The sequence below is a fragment of the Melanerpes formicivorus genome, unplaced genomic scaffold (genome assembly GCF_026170545.1).
Source record: "Melanerpes formicivorus ecotype bairdi unplaced genomic scaffold, bMelFor1.0.p_v2 SCAF_2, whole genome shotgun sequence".
NCBI lineage: Eukaryota > Metazoa > Chordata > Aves > Piciformes > Picidae > Melanerpes > Melanerpes formicivorus.
The window spans coordinates 19875387-19901426 of NW_027142354.1; the positions used below are offsets into that span (position 1 = coordinate 19875387).

General features: G+C 39.6%; 1 protein-coding gene across 7 annotated transcripts in view; it reads right to left on the minus strand.

Moving 5' to 3' along the window:
* Positions 1–26040, minus strand: part of UTRN (utrophin) — a 389650-nt gene that overhangs the window by 35249 nt on the left and 328361 nt on the right. For all 7 annotated transcript variants that reach the window (XR_010989004.1, XM_068152489.1, XM_068152498.1 and 4 more), the window contains 4 exons: positions 22037–22238; positions 12771–12856; positions 4770–4927; positions 2381–2547 (listed from right to left, as the gene is read on the minus strand). Coding sequence is in view for 6 of the 7 variants with exons in the window: in XM_068152489.1 (XP_068008590.1) it covers positions 2381–2547; positions 4770–4927; positions 12771–12856; positions 22037–22238 (613 nt within the window). In the remaining variant the exon portion in view is untranslated. The remainder of the gene's footprint in view (positions 1–2380; positions 2548–4769; positions 4928–12770; positions 12857–22036; positions 22239–26040) is intronic.

The window sequence follows — 26040 nt, forward strand, 5'->3', positions numbered from 1 at the left end:
TCTCTTCTCCAGGCTAAACAACCCCAGCTCCCTCAGTCTCTCCTCATAGGGCTTGTGTTCCAAACCCCTCACCAACTTTGTTGCCCCTCTCTGGACATGTTCCAGCAAGTCAAAATCCTTCTTAAACTGAGGGGCCCAGAACTGGACACAGTACTCAAGGTGTGGCCTAACCAGTGCAGTGTGCAGGGGCAGAATGACCTCCCTGCTCCTGCTGGCCACACTGTTCCTGATACAGGCCAGGATGCCATATGCATCCAGAACATGGCATGGCCATCACTCACCGTGGCTGCAGCCCTAAGGGCACCAGTGCCACTGAAGCAGCATGGGAAACCCACAGCCCTCAGTTCACTTCACATAACCTTCCTACACTACACAGGCTACCTCACTGAGTAAATAAATTCCTGCCTCTTTTAGCCACAGAGAGAGCCAATGTCAATCATCTGTTGCCACAGTGCTTTGAAGCAGAAAATCTTGCAGGCACCAGCTTCATAGATGGTGTGTAAAAAGCTTGTCATTTTAAAGTTCAAAATGACTTTAAACCATATTGAATTGACTGAAACCCATATTGCTTTAGTCTTTCCTTTTCCTCTCTTTTGTTGTCAGGTGGTATGTCAGAAAAGATATTTATAAATAAAATCCTTGAAAATTCATGTATTATAAAAATAAGATTAAATTTAAAACTTTTAAGAGGTAACAAACTTATGCATTATCCTCTGTATTAAATCTATCCATCAAGAACTCAGTATTTTATTTTTTTTTCAACTAAATCTGACTAAAGCAAGAATTCAATTCCAGATTCTGCCCACTTTTTCTTATAGTATGGTTGTTCCGACTGGATGAGGTTGTATCATTTGTATGAAACTAAAATGAGCTAGCTGAATCAAATTGAATAGCTACTGAGTAGTTAAAGTTTAAATTAAATTGCTTCTTGAGAGTAGTTTTCAGCACCAATCCACATTATTCCCCTGCTGAGTTTTATGTTTTATTTTGCAAGGGAATGTATCTACAAATGTAAAGGTTCACTTTTAAGAATGCTGATGCAACTGTTTATAATTTTTACTGAAAGCTTGTCTATTAAATGGCCACGTCTACCTTCTGTGAAGATGCTAGGCGCTTGTTGTTGCAGATCTTCACCTTCATTGTAGAAATCAGTTAGAATGAGACAGTCCTTTGTCTCTTTCTCTCTTCTATTTCTACACTCCTTCTTTACACATTGTATTTCAGTACAGACAAGAGTCATCAGTGCAAATCTGGCATCTCAAAGATATCTGAGCTGAAGCTTTGTTACCCTATGCTCCCTCCAGCATTAATGAAGAAAACTAGGAACACTTAGAGGACTTTCATCTCCTTTTAAGGCAGGGAACAAAGTTGGATCAGTTTCATTACTTTTGGAAGTACTTGCATATCTATATTAAAAGAACAAGATGGCTAGCTCAATTCTCTAACACTGACTAAAGCCAGCGTATGATGACAGCTAGGTATGATGAATCTGACAACAAAATTCATGTTATTATCCTTTAAGACAACAGAAAGAAGGAGAAATGGGAAGCATGGGGAACAAAATTTACTCATCTGCCTAGATACCTAAATAAAAGTCTTAAAATCATTTACAAGACTGATTCATACCATTCCTAAATAACACACTCAGCTTCATGACAGCAGAGGAAAATGTCAGTCTCTACTTTTAATTTTTTTTTAATTTTTTTTTATTTTATTTTGAATTGCTTTATACACTGGAGCAATCGATTCACAGATATGTTAGTTGTACTCACTAACAGTACCAACTATCTCATGCCCCAGGATTTCACAGTAAAATCACAGATCTCAGAAGGATAACATGGAGAACATTCCCGGGGCAGATTTTTCTCTTAGAATTCCCAGCTTCCTTTGAACAGATGAGTTAAAATTGCATCCAATGCTTTAGGCAGGAACTGTGCAATTCTTATCACCATAACATATCAATGACTGCTAAGCAAGGAAAGATTGCTATTTAAAGGTGTTTAATATTGCCTGGCACAAGTTATCAGGCCTTAAAGAGGAGACAGGAAGCCCATGTTTTTTTCTTACTGATAAGCTCATTTTCATCTTATCCTTACAGAATACATAGACTGCACTTACACATCATTTCCTATCTCTTGGATCCACCAATGCCACAACACCCCACGATAGCCTGCCTTGCACACTTGTCAGTCACAGGACCATTGGATGTCTAACAGCAGTGCTGCGGAAGCCAACCACACACAACTCAGGTCATGCTGTAGCCACATCATGTGTGGCAAAATCCATCTTAAGGAAGGGAAATTGAGGGGAAACGAAGAACTGTACTTGTTGGAAGACTTAAAAGTGTGAGAAACCTTGCACCCAAGTTTCATCCTCTTACCTAAAGCCAACAATTGGACATTCTTTACAGATGTTGCACTTGGCCTGATGTTTTGCTGTTTCTGCTGCAGCCACACGGTGTAGAACTGGTAGCCATACCATAGACTGTGGCTCTAAGCGCATCCAATCTATAAACTGCTTTACAGTTATTTCTGGCTTGTTATGGTTCTGTGGAGAGAGGGAAAAAAACCCTATAACATCCAAATTAAAAAATAAAAACCAGCACACACACAAGAAGATTTTCCTTAGAAATCCTTTCTATGCCAGGTTACTGTAAAACCAGTTACAGGATACAAGAAATAACCTTGATTAAATTCAAAGAGAATAACTTAATGAGAATACAGTGGAGAAAACAGCTGTAATAGACAGATAGCAACAAAGATGAAGCACATAGTAAAGGAGTAATGGAGTCCACAGTAAAGTCATCTCTGAACTGAAAGGACTGGAGAAAGAAGCATGAGCATGAAAGAGAAGGGTTTTCTGCACTTCAGACACACTAAAGACATGGCTGGTTTTCGAGTTACGATCAGTATCAGTTTGCTAGAAGTCATCAGTGCTTGCATGGTATTCTCTTGAGTTAGTGCATCAAATGAACAGGCAAAACAAACTAAGAGGTAGAGAAATAGAAAGAAAGAAGTTTGTCATTTACAAACAATCTCTGCAAGAAGACAGCAGAGATAAAGTATTAACATGAGTGTTTTAAGAAGTGAACAAACATGCTTCCACATTGTGAGTTGTAGCAACCAGAGAAACTTAGTTATAATAGTATTATATTAATCAATTTTGTCAGCTATAAGGACAAAGGTCATCTTTCTGAGGTCACTGGAAGTAACAGAAGACCACCTAAAATGGAAGCTAAATTGTAAAGCATGATTGGAAGTAACACAAGGTTTCTTAACCTAGTCATATCCAAGTCAATTTTTGGTAGGATGGAGCAGCATGAAACAAAACAGAATAATGTCCTTCCCCCACCAGCAAAATACCTGTTTTCACTAGGCTGAAGAAGCTGGCAGACCTTCTCTGTGCTCTCTTAACGACCAGGGACTGAATTTGAGTACTTCATGTGAGAAGAGGGATGCAATCTCATCAACAGTGTAATGGAAATATCACATAAGTATTTAAACACTACCTTTCTAGTACTACTCATTCATAATTGAACAATGCGGGAGATGGGGCAGATCCTTGAGAGGCATAAAGATAATTCCTCTGTGACAGAAAAAGCTTGTCACTAACAAATGAATAATTTATTTCAGTGTGACTTGAACCACTTGAGGCCAGTGACAGGTTTGTCAAGCAGCATTCCTTAGTGTCTAAAACTGCAGTGCTAAAACCTCAGGGGAACCTTTACATGGTTAATTGGTCAAATCAACTTCCATTAAGATCTACCAAATTATTCATAATATGGATACTCTTCCAACTCTGATCATCTTAGAGTCCAGAAATTAATCTAATTGTTCTGAAAAAAAGGATAGCATATCAGATTTTTTCAAAGCACTGGATGAAATTGTGGAAATGTCTATGAAAGAATGGCAAAACAAAAATACTCTGAAAGTTCACTATATTTAATGTCCAATTCATTAAAATAAGAATTAAAGTCAGTAGTTCTATAAATGCCATAGTGAATTTTCAATCCATACATAATTTCTGAAAGTGCTCACAGTAGCCAATTTGACAGAAATAACACACTGAAGCAGTATAATTATCACTAGCAAACAGTCAGAGCCTTAAACATTACTGACAATGTCTTAGGTTTTGTTCCATTACAAAATCCTCTTTCTAAATCTCATCTTCGTTAAAGAGACAGGTGCTCCTTGCAGCCTCATTAATCCCCTGCATCATTCTGGAACAGGACAGCAGGCTGTAACACAGCTTTATTCCATATTCTGATCTGCTACACAAAGGCTCACAATATATACATGACAGTATGCTTGAGGTTTCATGCAACTCCAAAGTCTTTTGTCAGTAAAATAATGCAAAATAATTTCCCAATGCACAAGGTCAAAAACTACTATCAATATCGTTCTCTTGTTCTGTTGAGATCATACCTTGTTTCAGCAGGGAAAGGCACATTGTTTTCACAGTATCAGGTTGCTTTGAACAATGCAAAGAAGTAAAATTGGCTGCTACAGCTTTTAAAGCACCCAATATTGTCAAAACCACAAAGATCTATAGGTTCTTTTTGCTAAATGTAATCAGTTTGATCCTCTCCTAAACCATAAGCCATCTTTAACAGCTGCATTTTCACAAACACTTTCCACATTCAGTTGCAGAAGAGTATTCATTTCTGTTAAAAAAAATGGATGTGTTTATATTCGTCTCCTTTTTTTACACCCTGTAAAAGTGAACCATAAGATTTCACAGAGTTGGGTTTTTTCTCTTTGTTATCCTACCTGTTGGAAGCAACTACGCACACTGGGTTCAATGTTGCTGCCACCAAAGGCTGCCACTTCCCCAAGCTGCCGTGGGATCTGGATGGCATCGTGAAGCAGCAGGCCCAGCTGCCTCTGGTCACACATTTCTGTGGGGCCTGCCACCTCCTTGAAGAGATCTGCAACACACCAAGAGGCACCAGCTCATTTCATTTCCATGTACACTCCCTCTTACTCAGTAACACTGCAGCTTGAGTTTTATCATTTTTGTAACCGTGGTTACAGGTGGCCACTGTCCCCTTCACAACAGTTTACCCTCATCTAATCTTGATTACTTTGTGTTTGCCTGATGTGTAATCACACTAATGAGAAAAATAAGGCAGATTAATTAAACTACTTGGCTTCTCATGGCATCTCATGATACAACTGTACATGGCAACTCCTGTTTTACTTATGAGCAGGCGCATAATGAAACAAGAGAGACAACATAAAATCAAACCCCTTTTTGTTCTAATCCACATTGCTCCCATAATATTTGCTAAGTTTTCTATGTTGTTATTGTGAAAGGAGACTTTCCATAGAGAGTAAAAGTTCTCAATCCTGAGGTGCAAGAAATCAGACGATGACCAATCAAGACTCACTAGTCAAACTAAAGAGCAAGAGGGAAGTACACAGGCAGTAGAAGCGAGGATAGCTATCCTGGAAAGAGTACAGGGATGGCGTCAGGAAGGCTGATGTGCAACTAGAGCTGCATTTGGCAAGGGACGTAAAGAATACTAAAAAGGCCTTCTACAGGTATGTCAACCAGAAAAGGAAAGTCAGAGGAAGTGCACCCACTCTGAAGAGCATACTGATAAACTGGTAACAACAGACAAGGAGAAGACTGATGTATTCAAAACTCTTTTGCCTCAGTCCTTGCTCACAATCTCTCTTGCCACACCTCCTGAGCAGTGTATGGCACCATGAAGATTGGGAGAGCAAAGACCTTCCCACTGTAAGAGATCAGGTTCGTAACCATCTGAGGAACCGCAACATATGTACTTCTATAGAACCTGACAAGATGCATCCCAGAGTCCTCAGGGAATTGGATGATGTAGCTGCCAAACTACTTTCCATGATATTTGAAAAGTCATGGCAGTTAGGTGAACTCCCCAGTGACTAAAAAAAGGGAAACATTACACCCATTTTTAAAACTGGGCCTCACCAAGGCAAGTCCTGCCTGAACATTCTAATGGTCTGTGATGGAGTGACTGCATAAGTAGACAAGGAAAGAGCTATGGATGTTGTCTATCTGGACTTCTGTAAAGCCTTTGATTCAGTCACCCATAACATACTTCTCTTTAAAGTGGAAAGATACAGACGTGATAAGCAGACTAGTTGGTGCATGAGAAATTGAGTTAGGCTGTCACGTTCAGAGGGTAGTGGTCAATGGTTCAATGTCCAGATAGAGATCCATAGTAACTGGTGTCTCTCAGGTGTCCTTAATGAGACCAGCACTGCTTAGTATTTTCATCAATAGCACAGACAATGGGATTGAATGCATCTTCAGCCAGTTTGCTGACAACATTAAGTTCAGTGGTTCAGCTGACACACCTGAGGGATGGATTCAGAGGACAAGCTGACCTGGACAAGCTTGAGAAATGGGCCCATACTGAAACTCAGGAAGTTTGAGGGGGCCAAGTACAAGGACCAGCACCTGGGTTGGGGCAATCCCTGGTATTGTTACAGGGTAGGGGATGATGTGATTGAGAGCAGTCTTGTGGAGAACAACTGGTAGAAGAAAAGCTGAACATGAGCCAGCATTGTGCACTCATGGCCTAGAAGGCAAACTGCATCCTGGGCTGAAACAAGAGAAGTATACCCAGCAGGTCAAGGGAGGTAATTCTGTCCCTTTACTCCACTCAGGTGAAAACCCATTTGGAGTACTGTGTCCAGCTCTGGAGTGTTCAGCACAAGGGGGACATGGACCTGATGGAGAAGGTCTAGAGGAGTGCCATAAAGATAATCAGAAGGCTGAAGCACCTCTCCTATGAAGACAGGCTGGGAGAGTTGGGGGTGTTCAGCCTGAAGAACGCGGCAGCTCCAGAGAGACCTTACTGTGGCCTTTCATTACTTAAAGGGGGCTTAAAAGAAAGCTGGTGACAAACTTTTCAGCAGAGCTTGTTGCAATAGAACAAGGGGTAATTGCTTAAAACCAAAAGAGGGTAGATTCAGACCTGATATAAGGAATTTTTTAAAATAAGGGTGATGAAAAACTTGAACAGGTTTCCCAGAGAGGTAGGAAAAGCCCCGTCCCCAGAAACATTCACAGTCAGGTTGAATGGGGCTCTGAGCAATCTGATCTAGTTAAAGATGTCCCTGCACATTACAGGGGGCTTGGACTAGATGATCTTTAAACATCCCTTCCCACACATACTCCGTGATCTTATGAAGAAGGAAACGGTATTTCAGAAATCCGTACTTTGTGCTAAAATCTATGCCATCTTTTGGTTGGCTGGGGACAGAAGCACAATTGCTCTGAACTAAGACAAGAAATTACTACAAGTCACAGCTGGCCATGTGAAATAACTTTAAGCAAGAGAAGCAGCCAGAAAGACAACTTGAGCTTAACATTAATCACATTTGTTTCCTGGATAACTAACTCCGCACCCATATATTTTCCTTTGATTGATTCCCTTTTCCTAAGGTAGGTGTCAAGCCCTGCTGTCTAAGTGGACTTCTGGGATGACTAATGACAGGAAAAAACAGAGTCTGAAAGGAATCAAGATACAGACACTGGGAAGAAAGATACTGCTTGCACTTACTTAAGAGTTACAGGAAAGCACTAAATTAATAGGCTTGTTGGCAGTACAGATAATATTTCATAGCACATTTCTTTGGAGATTTTTAAGTGCTAAAACTTTCAGCTAAAATTTTTAACATTTCTGCCAACAATCCTTGGTTTATGAACTTAGTACCCGTGTACATTAAGTAACGAGATGAGTCTCTTTTTAAAATCTCTTAAGCATTGACATCATCTCAGAAATGCTTTTAAGTTCTGTGACTGATAGAAATTACAGAAGAAATGGAATGGAAGTTTTTTGTGTTCATTCCAGTTGGCTTTTACATTCTCTTTCTACTATCAGTGGACAGCTGGAATTAAAGCTTCAAGTAAAGACCAAAAAAGCCTCAAATCCATTAATACTGTTCCCTTACATTTCATGTTTCCTATCAGATCAACCATTAATGGATTAGAAATAAATGAAATTTGAAAATTTGGTCTCACTTCACTTTTGATTGAGAAACAGAACAGAAAGTCTGGTTGTACTTTGTTGTTGCCGAAGGAGGTTCAGGCAGAAGAAAGACTTCACAGTATCACAGTATATTAGAGCTTGGAAGGGTCCTCCAGAGATCATCAGGTCCAACTCCACTGCCAAAGCAGGATCACTTAGGGTAGTCTGCACAAGAATGCATTCAGGTGGGTTTTGAATGTCTCCAGAGAAGAAAACTCCACAACCTCTCTGGGCAGCCTGTTCCAGTGGTCTGTCATCCTTGTGAAACAAATGCTACATCTTCAGCACTCAGTGGTGAGAAAAAGATCCCTACAAACAACAGTGGGGACAGAACGAGTACTGCATGGCTGCAGGCTTATCTGGGCAATCCCAGAGCCTGACTAGCTTCTTCAGCTGTGGTTGGGGTAGTCTTCCAGTTTCTAAGAGTCAGTTTAAAAAAAACAGCTGACAGCATACAAATCCCTTATTATTCTTTCCTAAGCCCTAAAACTTCAGTTGATTGGGAGCTAGTAAAGAGAGGAAAAAAAAATGTTGCAGGAGTGATTAGCCAGAGCTGATCCAAGTAGGAAATCAGCAAATACCTTTGAAGAGTTCAAAATCCTGCAAAACATTCCCCTTAAAAGACAAGTAGTACTTCAGTGACAGCTGTGTCATAACCAATGAGTGTTCAAGAGGAAGGGAGTGAAAGAATAGAATAGAATAGAATAGAATAGAATAGAATAGAATAGAATAGAATAGAATAGAATAGAATAGAATAGAATAGAATAGAATAGAATAGAATAGGTTGGAAAAGAACTTTGAGATCATCGAGTCCAACCAATCATCCAACACTATCTAATCAACTAAACCATGGCACTAAGTACCCCATCCAGTCTCTTCTTAAACACTTCCAGTGATGGTGACTCCACCACCTCCTCGGGCAGCCCATTCCAATGGCAAATCACTCTTTCTGTGATGAATTTAATCCTAACATCTAGCTTAAACCTCCCCTGGCACAGCTTGACACTGTGTCCTCTTGTTCTGGTGCTGGCCGCCCAGGAGAAGAGACCAACCCCATCTGGCTACAACTTCCTTTCAGGTAGTTGTAGACAGAAATAAGGTCTTCTCTGAGCCTCCTCTTCTCCAGGCTAAGCAACCCCAGCTCCCTCAGCCTCTCCTCATAGGGCTTGTGCCCCATACCCCTCACCAGCTTTGTTGTCCTACTCTGGACACCTTCCAGCAAGTCAACATCTTTCCGAAACTGAGGGACCCAGAACTGGACACAGGACTCAAGGTGTAGCCTAACCAGTGCAGTATACAGGGGCAGAATGACCTCCGTGCTCCTGCTGGCCACACTATTCCTGATATAGGCCAGGATGCCATTGGCCTTCTTGGCCACCTGGGCACACTGCTGGCTCATGTTCAGCCTACTATCAACCAGTACCCCCAGGTCCCTTTCTGCCTGGCTGCTCTCCAGCCTGTAGCGCTGCATGGGGTTGTTGTGGCCAAAGTGTAGTACCTGGCACTTAGATGTGTTAAATCTCATGCCACTGGAGTTTGCCCACCTGTCCAGCCTGTCAAGGTCCCTCTGCAGAGCTCTCCTACCTTCTAACGGATTGACACCTGCCCCCAGCTTGGTGTCATCTGCAAATTTACTGATGATAGACTCGATCCCCCCTTCCAGATCATCAGTCAAGATATTGAACTGGATGGGGCCCAGAACTGATCCCTGGGGGACACCAAGAGTGACTGGCTGACAGCTGGATGTGGTACCATTCACCACCACTCTCTGGGCTCGGCCCTTCAGCCAGTTCCTAACCCAGCACAGAATGCTGCTGTCCAAGCCACAGGATGACAGGTTGGCCAGGAGTTTGCAGTGGGGGACAGTGTCAAAGGCCTTGCTGAAGTCCAGGTATCCTTTTTTCCCCCCATAACTTTCAATGTCTTTGATGGTACATACAAGAGGAGAAGCTCCTAAACTAAAGGTATTGAAAGCCAAAATCATCTTGCTATCTGCCCTACCTCCTTAAGGTAACCTACAAGCTATTCCCTGGCAAAGGAGGCATGGTGTGAGCAGCTCTGCAGTAGCAGACTTATGGGAGGGTGCTCTGACAGGAAGCATTCAGACACAGTACTCATGCCAGTGGGAAAAGGGACCCCATGTCACCATTGTCAGAAGTCACAAACCTTAGAAAAGGAGTTTAATATGTACATATATATTATACAAATTTACATACAAAATACATTGACATAAAGGTTAAACTACATAAGCGACTAACAAAATGACAAGGAGAATGACTGATGAGGCAGAAGGAAGGATTATTCAGACCCAAGACATAGGAAAGAAAAAAAACAAACAAAAAACCAACACAAAAAAACCCCACAAAACCTAAAAAGCAGAAACAAGGGGGAAAAAACCCAAACCAGTTAATGCTAAATTAAATACATCCTGAAATTCGTATTTCGATGATAACAACCAGGGAGACTCAAACGGCAATTCAGATGGACAACATGATAAAAAAAGAGTACTTATTGGTATAGAAGGGGGCACTTGAAAATGTTGAAAAGTTGATTAAATTCCTAAGAAAATGGTATCAAGACAGTCAGGAGTACGACATACATGATGCAAATTTTATGCTGCATTGTTACAAACATGAAGCTCATTATTTTTCCCCTTTTTTTTTGTTTTTTATTTATCAGCATTAGTTCCAAATGGCTTGAAAATTAACAATACAAATGTAACAGTAAGACTAAAAATCCAAAATACCAAGGTCACAAGCCAAGGATGTTGTACACCACTTGAAATCTCAACTTCACACTTGAGATTTTTCAACTAGCCCTTCTTATCCATCTCGTATCCTACAATCTTTATGCATTAAATGATACAACATAAAATCTACAAATCTAAATAACTAAGTAAATAAAACTTTATGCAGTTGGATAGTAAATACAACTATTTCTGCTGCCTGTCTGGACTTTCTGTATTAAAAATGAGGCCAGGTAAGAGTGAAATTCATACAAATGTAGTCCCACTTATCACATGGTTCTGACTTCTTTCTAGCTCTAACAGTAAAGAAAATGGAAGGAAAAAAAAACTCCTGTTGGCCTTCAGGAAAACCATACTGAGATATCAGTTGTCTTCTTATTGCATGTCTAGGCATAATATCTTTTGTGAATAATCACACAGCAAATTAAATATTTTACTGTTACAAACACTTGCTGATATTAAAGTTCACCTTCCTAGAACACATGGGGCACTACAATGGAAAAATGTTATGCTTTTCCAACAGTATTCTGAAGTCCAGTAATAATGTATGAATAACTGGTGTTAAAAAGAAACAGTGCTTTGTTTATTGTGCTCTGAGTATTTTGGAACTAAACTAGTATTACCTTTCGTCATGTGTACCTTGAGTGTTTATTTATTTTTGTTTTCTAGGGTCACTTCTATATCTGTGAGCTAAGTATTAGCACCAGTGGCTAAGCCTGGAACACTGGAATGTGTTCACCTGTACCATTAAGCTGCTGGAAGCATATTTGTCATGATTTTGATCAAAATCAACTAACTCTTTCCCTCAAAACAGCCAGCAATGGTTTGGAGGTTAGAATAAAATAGAATAAACCAGGTTGGAAGAGACCTTCAAGATCATTGTGTCCAACCTATTATCCAACCCAACTAATGAACTAAACCATGCAACCAGGTACCCTATCAAGTCTCCTCCTAAACACCTCCCATGATGGTGACTCACAAGGTCTATGATCATTTCCAGTAAGTAGCTCACATGTGAAATTCATGCTCTAGGGAGAAAGATGAATGAGCATATGGATACAGCCAGACCAGTCCCTGGCCTCACCAACAGGAAAGAAACACAGATGGAACTAGCTCACAGAAACTCAATTACATTTACAGGTCAATTTTATTTTTTTTTCACAGGAACACCCAGACATGTGCTTGGTCTTCAGGAACAAGCACAAGAGAAATACTTTTCAAGAGCAGGCATTCTTAATGAAGGATTCAGTCTTTCTTCTAAAGTAATTAGGACTTTTAAAAATTAAAAATACATTCTCATGTCAACCCTGAAGTCCATCACCTTAAATAAAAGTCCATAACGAATAACCGCCCATCACCTGGGATGCTCTTATAGAATGGCTAAACTCTTCTTCTGTATTGTTTTATCATAACATTACTCAATCCTGCAATTATTTTTGTGACATATTTTTATTCTACTAAGTATTTCTTAAACTTGTGAGATTACTTTAGCCAGCTTAATTCAAAATTTCCTTGTACAGTTCTGGCAGAAAGGACCGGAAAACTATTTTCAGAGTTCAGATCATGTTTCTCCTAGACCACAAAGTACAATTGTTGGAATTTGACATACTTCTTTGCATTATCAGACATATCACTCTGTTCCAATCAATGCTGACTTGCTAGATTTTTCCCTAAACAAAACAAACACAGTCAAAAGAGAACAGAATCAGTCAAATGGAATACTTACCTAGCTTCCTCACACCTAGATTCTCCTTTGCTTTGGGGGAGCGCAAAGCGTGCATTAAGGCAGTGCATAATTGACATCAATACTTTCTAGTAAGAATATAAGCCCTGCTTTCTCCATCAGATGATAATGAATATACAATTGTTATCCTGCTCACAAGCAAATTGTCTTGCTATAGGCATGAGAAATGTTTTACTGTAAAATTTGCTATAGTATGTGCTGTTAATGTACATGTCTTAATTATATAAAGTATGCATTTGATAAAATATATTCTTTCTTACATCTGTACTTCTCCTCCAGAAGGCCCTTAGAAAGAGACATCAAGCCAATTTTCAGGGACTGCACTCGAATTTTTCCAGTTCGACCACTGAAATTACAAAGATAAGATAATTTAAAGCAGCTTAATTTGATTTCATTCCAACTAAAGTCTCTTTAAAAAATGCAAAGGCAATGGTGAGATCTAATTCATATATCAAAATAAAATTAACACTACAAATCTCATTAGAAGTGCTTTCCTTACAGAAGCTCAGCCTGCCTTGTAAGTGGCTTACATGTCAAAACAGTTTACACAATTCCAAAAGGGCAGAAATTTAGCTTTGTAAAGCTCTCAAGATGACTTAATATTGTGCTGTACATGGGAAAAGTATACACACACACAGCAGGAAAGCCTATTGCTCAGTGTGAAACACAAGGACTGTGAAGTAAAACTAAGGTTTAATATGCTCTGATATATATATATATACACACACACAGAGATGTACCAGCACATAAACAGCCAACCACATTGTGATGAAAAGTTGTGCAGTTGTCACTTCTTTAAAACAGCATGACTTCAAACTTATCTTGTCTGACAACAATAAAAACTAACAAACGCCTAAACCCCAGAAACCTTAAGCAACAGATAAGCAAGTATCAAAGCAAGGGATTTTAAATCTGCAAGATGAGCAGTCTTCAAAAAGATACTAAAGCAATAAAGGCAGGGTACATGCAAAAGGACAACTTTAGAATTCAAAAGATCAGTGCAACAACATTCTTACAAGATCTGATGATTTCTTCTTTCATAGATCAAAATACATAGTACAATTTGACTTTATATATGACATAGCACATGAGAATAGTAATTAAACCATGTAGATTATACACAACCTCTACAATTAAGGTTAACTGGGTCCTTCACCCATAAGTAAGATAATAAAATTAATATCAAGCCAAACATTACTTTGGTCCCTTCTGTCACACTGAAGTGATATATGCTTTATTTACTTCTAGAGTGGTTATTAGAGCTCTCTTTCTGTCCTATCCATTCAACATATGGTCTGCTGTCTGGTTTACTTTACAAGTGTTGTGAGGAATAATAAAATTATTCATTTCCTCCTGGGATCTCCTTAAATTAGCCAGGCACCTTAACAATATTAATGCATTTGTCTTCACAGCCATCATCTAGTGAGACTAGACAGCATGATCTTCATTTCACAAGCTGGTACAGAGGTACAGAGAAATTATTGCCAAATTAATCAAAAGACTCATTACTTTTACTGCCTAGTTTGAAAAATCAGAACCCAATTTTCCAGAATGTTATAAAAGTGCCACCTATTTTATATATTCAAGTTTAGCTTCAAATTACCTCTTTCAGTCACAGACAATGCATCATTCTGGCATATCTTAACGGTATATGGCTCATTTTGTAACCTTGATAAGTTCTTTGCCCATTCTTTCCAGTTTAGGGTTGTCTGTGTTTCAACTTTGTGTTCAATTGAAAAACAAAGCTGAACATTCGAGTTTGATTTAAGTCAGGACTGACTACAACATTTGTTTATTAAAGGTAGAAACTCAGAAAAACATTGCAGCTAAAAGGTCAGGACATATCTGTGGAGGCTTAAAACACCTCCAGATTTCAGCAGGTTGCTACAGGGACTATGAAAAAACTTCTTTGACATAAAAAAGCATTAATTCACAATAAATTATGAAAATCATTACAAAGCCTGCAATATTACATTTTCTAAAGAACAACTTATTTTCCCCAGCCTTTTTTATCCTTTTTTTTTGAAACAGCAAAATATTATCACTTAAATTATATATACATTAAATACAACCATACCAAAACAAACACTCCCCTTCAAACCTACTGACTTTGCAGCTTCCAGGTCATTGGCTTAAGTTTGCCCAGCTTAGAGACAAAAACCACTGAGGTTGGGAGGGAATTCTGGAGATCAGCTGGACCAATGACCTGCTCAGTCAAGTGGGGCAGGTTTTGCTGGATGTAATCTGGTTTTAAATACATTCAGGGATGGGGATTGCACAGATTCTCTGCTCAACCTGTGCCAGTTTGATCACCCTCACATTAAAACCAAACCAAACCAAAACCTTTTCCTTATATGTTGAAGCAGAATTTCCCGTGTTTCAATTTCTGCCCACTGCCTCTTTCCCCATGAGCAAGGCTCCATCTTCTCTATTGCACATTGATAAGATCCCCCTGAAACTTCTCTTCTGCAGGTTGAAAAGTCACAGCTTTCTTACTCTTTCCTGATACATCAGGTACTCCAAGTCCTTCATCATCATCATCATGGTACTTCACTGAATCCACTCCAGTTTGTCCATGTCTCTTTTGTCCAGGGAAGTCCAGAACTGGACCCAGGACTGCAATATGTGTCTCACCAGTGCTGAGTAGAGGGGAATGATCACCTTCCTTAACCTGCTAGGAAGGCTTTTCCTAATGCAGCCTGGGAGACTGCTGTACTACTTTGCCACAAATACATGTTGCTGCTGGTTCAACTTGGGGTCCACTAGTACCCCCAGGGCCTTTCCTGAAAACCTGCTTTCCAGATAGTCATTTCCCAGCCTGTATGGGGTTATTTTCCTCCTTAGGAAAACGACTTGGTAATTCCTTTCATTGAACTTCCTGAGATTCCTCTTGTTCTCTTTATTCATCATGTCAAGGTGTTTCTGAATGGGGCATCATAATCATCCAATTGTGCAGGAGCGCATCTAAAAATGAATGCCTAGTGAGAAGGACACTTTTTAATGTTTGGATTCACACAAAATTTATGAGTGAAGTATTTATAATTAAGCACCAACACACTATTCGTTACAGCAATATAAGCTCACTGTCATAGCAAAATCAGTTGATAAGACCACCTGGGGCAGCTGAGATATTTTTTGCTCTGACTGTGGTGAAGGGAAGCCTGAACCATTATACCTCTCTTAAATGCTTTAGAGAAATGCTGTCCATTCTCCATGAACAGTGACAGATAGTATAAAAATGGCATATGATTGACCTCTGAGGTACCTTCAAGTGAAGAACAGCAAAATCATTATAGCTACTTGTCATAAGCACTCTTCTTGTTTACTAAAGTCCATTTGTCCCTCTGGATACAGCAATACAAAGTCTAAGGATTCATTTCCCTTTAAAGAGTGATGCTGACATTCTTCTTCCCCAAATCAACTAAACCATGGCAGCAAGCACCCCATCCAGTCTCCTCCTGAACACTTCCAGTGATGGTGACTCTACCACTTCCCTGGGCAGCACATTCCAATGGCAAATCACGCTTTCTGTATAGAACTTCTTCCTAACATCCAACCTGAACCTCCCCTGGCACAGCCTGAGACTGTGTCCTCTTGTTCTGGTGCTGGCCACCTGGGAGAAGAGATCAACCCCCTCCCTGGCTACAACCTCCCTTCAGGTAGTTGTAGACAGAAATAAGGTCTCCTCTGAGCCTCCTCGTCTTCAGGCTAAGCAATCCCATCTCCCTCAGCATCTCCTCATAAGGTTTGCACCCCAAATCCCTCACCAGCTTTATTGCCCTTCTCTGAACACTTTCCAGCAAGTCAACATCTTTCTGAAACTGAGGGGCCCAGAACTGGACACAGTACTCAAGGTGTGGCCTAACCAGTGCTGAGTACAGGGGCACAATGACCTCCCTGCTCCTGCTGGCCACACTGTTCCTGATATAGGCCAGGATGCCATTGGCCTTCTTGGCCACCTGGGCACACTGCTGGCTCATGTTCAGCCTACTGTCAACCAGTACCCCCAGGTCCCTTTCTGCCTGGCTGCTCTCCAGCATACTACAGAGACAACCAGTTTAGTGGGACCATTTGATCAAGAGTATGAGAGGGTACCAAAATGCATAGGTAGAGACGCTGGACTGGAGCACATATAACTTCGTTGCACAGTTTGGACTCTCCATCCAAGCAGGGAGCAACCATTCAGCTGTTTCATATACCCAACACAGCTGCAGAGACTATAAAAAAGCCACTTTATATAGAAGCTAATGAATGTCATACTGCACAATAACATAAGCAAATGAGGCAAAAAAAGGCTAAGCTAGAAACAGCTGTAGTATCAGAAGAGAAAAGAAAAATACTTTTATCCCATATCTTACTACAGGAGCTACTGGAACTGCAGGATGCAGAAGACAGGGTGGGGTGGAGTGGTAAAGAATGGATAACTCTCAGATAACAAGGAGAAGATACATGCCTTGAGTTCCCTTACTAATCCCACATCAACTGAACTCCAAACAATTCAAACTGTTATGACCCCAACTTCAATACATGAGGCACAAGCTGTGTGGAGCAAGTGGGAATCATGTAATACTTTGCCACAGGGATCTTTCAGCTGCAAATTGGCATGCTAAAACTCCAAGGTAGCATTTCTATTTCTGCTCAAACACCTAAGAAATTCTATGACATACATTAAGGCAGGCTTATAATTATCTGAAAGTCTGTCTTTCCAGGAAAATGAGCTTAGCAAACTTTCCAAAAACTTTTCATAACAATGCAGCCACCATATGCAAACTGTATTACTTTCTCTAAGTAACATCTCAACCCAAAACTTCTTTGGCTGCATACACTGTAGTCAAAACAGATGCCAGTGCCAACTGTAAATTATAAATATGCTAATTGGGATGTAATTAATATTATATTGTGAAGAAAAGCATACAAAATTATTGTTTACCAATAATAGTATGCAAGCACACTGTAGCATTATGATGGCACATCCAGACATAATGTAACAATGTGAACATCAAAGGGGCAAATGCAGATGGGCACAGCTGCACACAGGAGTTAGCCAGTATAAGAGATTGTGAACAACAACACACGGTAAGGATGACTGAAAAGCATAAAAGCATCAGGCACTAGCAAAGAAAACTAGAGAGAAAAAAAGATTAGTGCACTTCAGTTCAAACTTCTCTTGTCAGGCTTGTCAAGCCTAGTCAGCATTGACACATAGAGACTAGAGACTATCACGGACCACAGCTATCAGTCATCTACACAATCAAGCAGCAGAAGGCAGCCTGTCTGGATCTCTGAAGGTCCCCACAGATACCTCCCCCGATCAAACACAAAGCAGCCAAAGAAGGTAATTTTCCTGCCTTGCAAAGGACTAGGGCTCAGAGTGCTTCTTACCAACACCTGAGGCTGCTAAGCTGCTCCCACACAGTCCTCTAGGAATCAAACCAGCTCTCAAAACTGGGAAGGCATCAGGAGCGCATGCAGAAAACTTCCGTCAGCTACTGTGAAAATCAGGGCATAGAGCTAAGGCTGACTGAATAAGTCAGCTAAGGCTGACTGGCTCTCTCATCCTTCACATTCATCAGAAATTTAGATTTTACTGAAATTAACACACTCACAAGAATGGGATATTACCTTAGCCTGGTGTGAGAATTTGCCAGCTGTGAGTAAAACAATACATCACAGAATCACAGACCAGTCCAAACTGACCTTGAATGTTTTCAGGGATGGGGCTTCTACTATCTCTCCGGGTAACCTGTTCTGTATAGAATAGAACTATAATTCTTCAGGGGAAGATTTGAGCCATGGAGAATGATCATGAAAGACATCTCTGGTCATATGGAAAATGTTAACTAAGTGCTATACCGCAGATACTCTTCGTAGACTAACCCTCCAAAGAAATTGAAAATGCCTTCTTCTAAAACATCCTGACATGAAAGAAACCCAAGAAAATGTAAAAGTTGAAATACAAGAAGTGAGATGAACATTGTGAAACATTAAAAACAATGCCTTTAGAAGTTTCTTTAAGGGTAATTTAACTGAAAAAATGAGTCATCACCCACAACCAGTACACATATTCTATATTATGTATGGCAGACCTTAAAATATCTGAAACAACTCATTTCAATGGGTGCTAAGCTATTCTATTAGAAGTGAAAGCTATCAGCCCATTTCATATAAGAGGCACTTGGAGATTTTAAGAAAAATGACACTGTACAGTCCGGAACAGTAACAGCCCATTACTATTAGAAGATTTAAACACAGGCTTCCTAAATGATTTCATAGAGCAAACAGGCTCCTTCACAGCTCTCATTGAAAAATGCAATGTGTTTATTTTTAATTTTATTAAAAAAACCCACAACACCTCTGACCTAACCAAAACAAGGAACCTGAAGTTTGGAACCCATTCGAAGGCCAGATGTTGCTACCCAGAACAACCTTGAAGTAGTAAAAGTCACCAAGTAAATTTAATGTTTCTCTCCTCTACTTAGCTTGAAAAATGACTCATTCATGATGTGTCAGAAAATACCAGAACTTTTTCTAAAAATAAATTTGTTCTTTTTAAGGGCTAAAGACATCTGTAGGTAAGTCTGAAGAACTACTCAATTTGCCATCTATCTGTGAATCAGTAATTACATCTCTGGTTAATAGCATGTGACTAACATGCTTTTCCCAGGCAGCTTAAGAATTTGAAACACTGCAGATGTATAAAACCAATGCAATAAACAATGGAAATGCCAAGGCACAAATTAGTTCTTTCCTGAAGGTCAATTTAAAAAACAAACCCCAAAGAGCAGCTTAAAATTGGTGCCTGTTTTTCAGCTTTATTTTTTTTTTGTTGTATCTTCTTGGTATAGATATGAAAAGGGAGCAAGGAAATACACTGTAAAAGGCAATTTTATCTCAGAAAAACTTCATCCTCTACTTTTCAAAGTTTGACTAAAGATTGCAGTCTTTCATCAGCTGGAAGAATTATCTATACCAAAGCTTTCAACATAATAATCAAAGCGAAATGGGAGCAACAGAAAATGTTATCAAAAGAAAGGTTTGTTGCTTACTACATAGATTTTAAATATGAACAGGTTAACAACAGACTCCTAACTGAAGTTAAGAAGCAAAGATAAGGTGAAGAAAATATAATATAAAAACCCACCCAACTAGTAACTACAAAAATTTCTCTGACATTATTAAGTCTCTTATTTTAAATAACCAATAACATTTAAATTAAACAATTCACTGCTCTTTTTGCAAGTGACTTATTTATTCACCCACAATACAGAGCTCTGCAAGATAAAAATAACCGCAGGAACAATTCCCAGTTATCAGCTGAGAGGCTCTCTCATTTTCTAGTAGTAATGATGAGGAGTCTAACTAACAGATATGTCAAAATATTAAACTGCAATGCTCAAATGCCAAAGCATAATAGGTAGCTGGTGCCTAAAAGATAAATTATCATATGTACTCAGCTCCCTCCTTCCCTTTCCTCTACCACAATATTCAAAATAAAAGTAAAATAAATAAGTATAGGAATGCCAGTGTGTAATCCTCTGGGGGTAAAAAAGCAAAAATCTACTGTTAGAATTCAGCATTGATTGAGTAAGCACTGTGAAGATAATGCACATATATATACACACACACATACATATTACATATGCAGATATAAACATAGAAAGCTTCATGGCAGAAAAGGACCTGGGGGTGCTGATTGACAGCCAACTGAAAATGAGCCAGCTCTGTGCTCAGGTGACCAAGGCAGCCAACAGGATCCTGGCCTGTATCAGGAACAGTGTGGCCAGCAGGAGTAAGGAAGTGATCGTGCCCCTGTACTCAGCACTGGTGAGGCTGCACCTCAAACACTGTGTTCCGTTTTGGACCCTTCACTACAACACAGACATTGAGTGGCTTGGAGTGTGTCCAGAGAAGGGCAACAAAGCTGGTGAAGGGCCTGCACAGCAAGTCTTAGGAGGAACAGTGGAGGCAACTGGGACTGTTTAGTCTGGAGGAGGCTGAAAGAAGGTTGTAGTGAGGTGGGTGTTGGTCTCTTCTCCCTAGTATTGAGTGACAGGACAAGAACAAATGGTCTCAAATTATATGAGGGGAGGTTCAGATTGGATATTAGGAGAAACTTATTTACTGAAAGAGTGGTCAGGCATTGGAATAGGCTGCCTAGGAAGGTGGTGGAGTCACCATCCCTGGAGGTGTTAAAAATGTGGAGACATGGCACTTCAGGACATGGTTTAATGATGTGATGTTAAGTTGATGGTTGCACTCAATGTTAGCAGTCTTTTCCAACCAAAACAATTCTATGACCTTATGAAATGTGGAAAAAATTAAAGACATTTAGTAGCCAACCTTATGCAGATTAGAAATTCTGATTTGTAATACTGTTAAACTCTGAACTAAAGCATATACTTGGTTAGACACACTGAAGTGAGCACCCCATCTATTGCACTACTGTGTCTTTAATCAGCTTCAGTAGTGTCCTGAAACGCCTTTGCTCAGGCGATGTAAGGACATACATTTAGCTCCTGGAAACCAGGTCTTTTCCCAGTTTTTGCTACAGAAGGAAGATGAGAATACCAAACACCACTAAGACAAAGGAGCAACAAACATGTAACTCAAAAGCATAACTGAATAAAAACATACAGATTGTAGGTGATGAAGGCTAATATAATGCAGGGCAGAGAGATCAGAGTTTAACATTCAGCAGAAGAAAGAAGTGTCTAGGGTCTCAGAAAGAACTGGTCAAAACCACAAGGGGCTGCATCCTCATGAACTCTGAGACTCAGCTGGAAATAGCAGATGTACATTTATATAAACCCACAAGTTGATAGTACAGGGATCCCAAAAATGTTCTTGAGGCAAACTCACAATTCACCTTGAAAATGCAGCTTTGCTGCTAGTACCAGAGATGGTGGATCATATAGCAGCAGCACTTAGAACTGATACAAGGCAGAAACTGCACTTTCTGAAAGTGATCCAAGTCCAGGACACAGATGGCCCTCCAGCATCAGACAAACTTTAGTTCTGAGATCAAAACAACCACTTGACAAAGAATTCAGTACAGGGTTCTCAGCCAGGATTATAGTTTACCAGTAACCAAGCATAAAATATACAACAAAATTGTCCCCATGTGTAGCAGAATTAGGATTTAGTATCAATGGTAAACAACTTGGGCAATATGGAACATTTACAGTAGAAACATAGCTAAAGCAATATATCCAGTTCTCTACTCACATAAACATTTCCTTGGAAGTAGTATAAAATCAGTGCAACATTAGCTCAGTATATCTGAGCAGGAAAGCAGAAGAAACATCTAACCTCAAGCAACTGAGTTTTCATTACTTGGTAAAAAATATCGAAATACAGAAGTTTTTATTAAAGAACTTCTTACAGCTTTGTAATTTTTATGTTATTATGGATATTTCCTCAATAAAGTAATTTGGACAAAGTATACAACAGTCCTATAAGTCTAGCACTTTCTAATGTCACGTGCAAAAATAGCCAATTGTCTGCATTAAAAAGGCTTGCAACTTACCTATCATAAACATTGAGTAGCCAGTTAAGACACATGTCTACACAGAGAGGAACATTCACCATATCTTTGTGTTTCTCTTCAAGTCCGCTGTAGATGGTAGTGAGACAGCTGATCACATCCGGGACACCAATCAGCTGGTCATTTTGACCCAACTTGTGCTGTTTGAAAACTTCACTTGTTGTGTTCAAGTCCAACAGGTCCACTAACAGATGATTAAAAAAAAAAAAAAAAAAAGAAAGAAAGAAAGAAAGAAAAATGAATAAAGTGTGATTAAGGTGGTGAAAGTGTAGCATTCACAATACCTGTCCGTGTGTCTTCTGTAGCAAACACTGCAGACAGCCAAGAAGCAGCTTTCATTTAGTAACCATGCAGTAAAAAATCTGTTCTTTGTGAGATGTTGAAAGCATTTCAGTATAACATAATTAAAAAAACAGAGACAACAAACAAACAAAAACCAAAACCAGAAAAAACCCAAGACGACCATAATGACACTGCACAGCTTGGAACATTGAGAAAGCTGCTCACGCAGGCTGTGTAATTAGACAATCCTAACGTCAGATGAATGCACACTGGGAGTTCACTCGGTTTAGAGGATTCTTCACATTTACCATAAAGCAGAACCCCATTAAATGACTACCGCTTTTGATTAAATGTAAAGCAAAGCAAATTCTAAGGTAAGAATGTTCTCTTAAATAAATGCCTTGGAAGTGTGTTGAGGCCTGATTAACTGAACAGAAGTTCCTAAATTAAGGCTTAAAAGGAAGTAGGGAGAGGGACACAGGGAAATTATTGATTGTAATTTTCCAGAACACTAAATTTTATGCTTTCACAAAACTAATTTGATCTCCTTGATTACAGGATTCTTTCTATAAGCAGCTGATGATTCTGTGGATATCCTACAGGTGAAAAGGGTTTTGCTCTTAAGACTCACATAAACCATGGTTTTGAAAATCAGAGGTTTGCTTGGTGAAAATATAAAGCTGTCAATGAGCTCTTTAAATTACTCACACAAAGCAAAGTGGAGAAGAGGAAACAGTTTGGTGGAAAAGAAGGAAGAATAATGTAAGTCAAAGGGTGGTATAATCTTCAGTGACTTTTTTTTACAGAAGCAAGGACTTCAGTAAAAATGTAACAAAATAGTTGAATATATTCGTATGCTTGCTACAATGTACACAATAGGAAGTTGAAGTATATTCCAAGCTCATACAGAGCTGTCTGTAGAGCAGGCAACACATTTATATTATAAATGTCATTTCTCAAAGCAATTGAAACATGACAACCTCAGACATGCTGTAAATTTCTCTGCATGGGTAATACTAAATAAGGACCCCAAAAGAGCAGTCGTTGCAAAACCAGGGAAGTCCAGCTCGGGCTGGAAAATCAGTACAACAGAAGAAAGCAGGAGCAAGACAACACTAAGCCACTATAAGCAATTCTATCAAGAACTCAATGATCATTTCCCAAAAGATAAGGTTATGGGCCAAAAGTTGGTTGCATACCCAGTCCCTTTTCATGAATATACAGGATCCTGACATTACTGTAAAAGGAGAAAACAGTACCTCTCAGCCATTTTCTCCCCTCTCTCTTATTGACATTGGCACATTCTATTCCAGCCTCACAGCATCAGGGGCTTTACATTTGTTTCTTTTTTCCATTTTTGTTTTAAAGGTCTACCTCTTGGGCCTACAAACAAATGCCAGACATGTATTTATCAAACAGGCAGACTGCTAATTGCAGCAAACCATCTTGGCACTGGTTGTGTATATGCAATCTACTGGAAAAGGCGCATAGGCGTATTTTAAACCTAAACCAACACACAGAGCCCACATTTCACCACAATGCAGCACAGACTATTCTGTGGGGTGGAGGGAGGTGAATGAAGCCAGATGCAAAACTATAACATGCTATCCAGTTACAAAAATATTGCACTCAGAGGACATGGCCACTTTTCATGCTTCTCCTTCATGACCTACAGGTGGAAATGAGGAGGAAATAAAAATGATGACAACCAGTTTGGTGTTTTGCATTTTTTCCTTCCAATTTGTTTTTGTAAGGTACTTAACAATTGGATAAAAGCAGGTGAATAGCTTCCTAAACCAGACTGACAGCACCCAAGATCTGCCCTTTTTAAAGGAGTGAAAACTTGGAAGGCTTTGCAGTGCAAGAAATTGTAGCCTTTGGGTTAAGCTTAACATAATCATCTTTGCACTGAAAACAGCAATTCAACAGTCACTGGAGTAAACCTGCTAACTTCACATCTTAATCTGCTGGCTTTAAGATCTCATATTCACATTCTTGCCAAAGGACTCCAAAGGGAATTAGAAGATGTACTTTCAGTATTTTCACACTAAAAGGAAACTCTGTGCTGCTGTACTAATGCAAATTAAGCAAAACTTATGCTTTTGGATGACACCATTCATAGAAAATAACCTGAAGAAATTACTTCCATCTCTGCTTACTTCAGCACCCACCTGGCTGAATGAACTTTATGTACAGACAGTTATCTTGACATGGTAAAGTCTACCCACTAGCAGTGCCCTATTTGGGCTGACTTAAAAAGGGATTACTGTCTCATTACATTTTCATTTCAGAAAGTTTAAAATAAATTGTGTTTAAAATAAACTCTTTATCTAACCTGAGACTCAGGTGTCGTTGCTGGCATAATGCCTACTTGATATAGCTTTCAGTGCATTTTTGCCGTACTGTTCTAGTGCTGTTAACCAACAAATGGACCACAAGGGTCATTTCTTTCCTTTCTGCAGCAAGGAGACTTTCCCAAAGGAAAACTATAAAAAGAAGCAACATCATTCAGCATAATTTAAGCAGATGTGAGTTACTGACTCAGTAGTAAGTAATGACATGCAGCTGTTAATGGCAAATTTGAGGCTGCTATAACCCCACAGAAAATAGAAAGGCATTGCTATTGAGCTTATGTACTAGAAAGACCTTGTGAATGATAGCAAATCCTGCAAAAGACTGCATGGCTGAGGTAAATCTACAAAGGTCTCACTGTTAGTGTGGTGTGCCTTAATATTTGTTCCTTGGTCTTGCGCAGTTCATGCTCCTATCAGCATTCTTAAATTTCACATCACCTAGAGAGGCTCAGTGACAGAATTATGAATATACCTGGTGGGTTTGTTCCCTTTTTCCCTTCCAGTAGTACCCTTTAGTGTCTGGGGCAATATTATTTCTTGAAAGTGAGCTACGTTATGCTGCACAAGAATAAAATACTATAGATGAAGCTTTGTATTACATAGCTGCCCAGTACAGCTGAAACACAGGATACTCTCTCGGGCCCCGTTCTTCTGCTAGAGTTAGAAAGTATTCTCCGTATGTCTGCCCCACATAATCTCAAACAGAGAAGCTAAGAATTTGTTCTTTCCAGCCTGCAACCTTTCTCAGCTTCCTGCAATACAAATACACATAGATACATACACATATTAGTCTCGGCAGGAATCTACCTTCCAAAAAGACATGAAGTACAACTCTACTTTCCAGCTTCTGAAGAACAGTGGGAGGAGTGGAAAGGAACATTTTTCCCAGAACCATGGATTTTTGACACTTATTGAGACCAGAGTGAGAAGAGAGATTTGGCATCAGTAATGCTTTCTGAAGTATAGTTCTAAAATTACATACTCCCAAATCTGCTTGTATGGCACTATTACTGTGTTACCAGTCCTCCCTGCAAAGTCAAAAGATCTATCAAGTGCACGTGGGACTATTGCCTCCTGCTCTAGCTGTGCCCTTGGAGTTCTAACCAAAAAGACCTTCGCGGTTATACACACACTGAGGCTCTGACAGCAATTTGTCACATTTCAAATTTTACAACGAGCTCACTTTCTAGTGATTTGTTTTGACATTTTCTTTGCCTTAGCAGATAAGCTTTTCTGAAGCATTCTGTACTCAAACACCTTTGAAAACCATCCACAGCTAAAATTACAGGAAATACAATGGCAGAGTAACATAAGTCAGACCAGAGAATGAGTGGCAGAGGCATAGAAGAT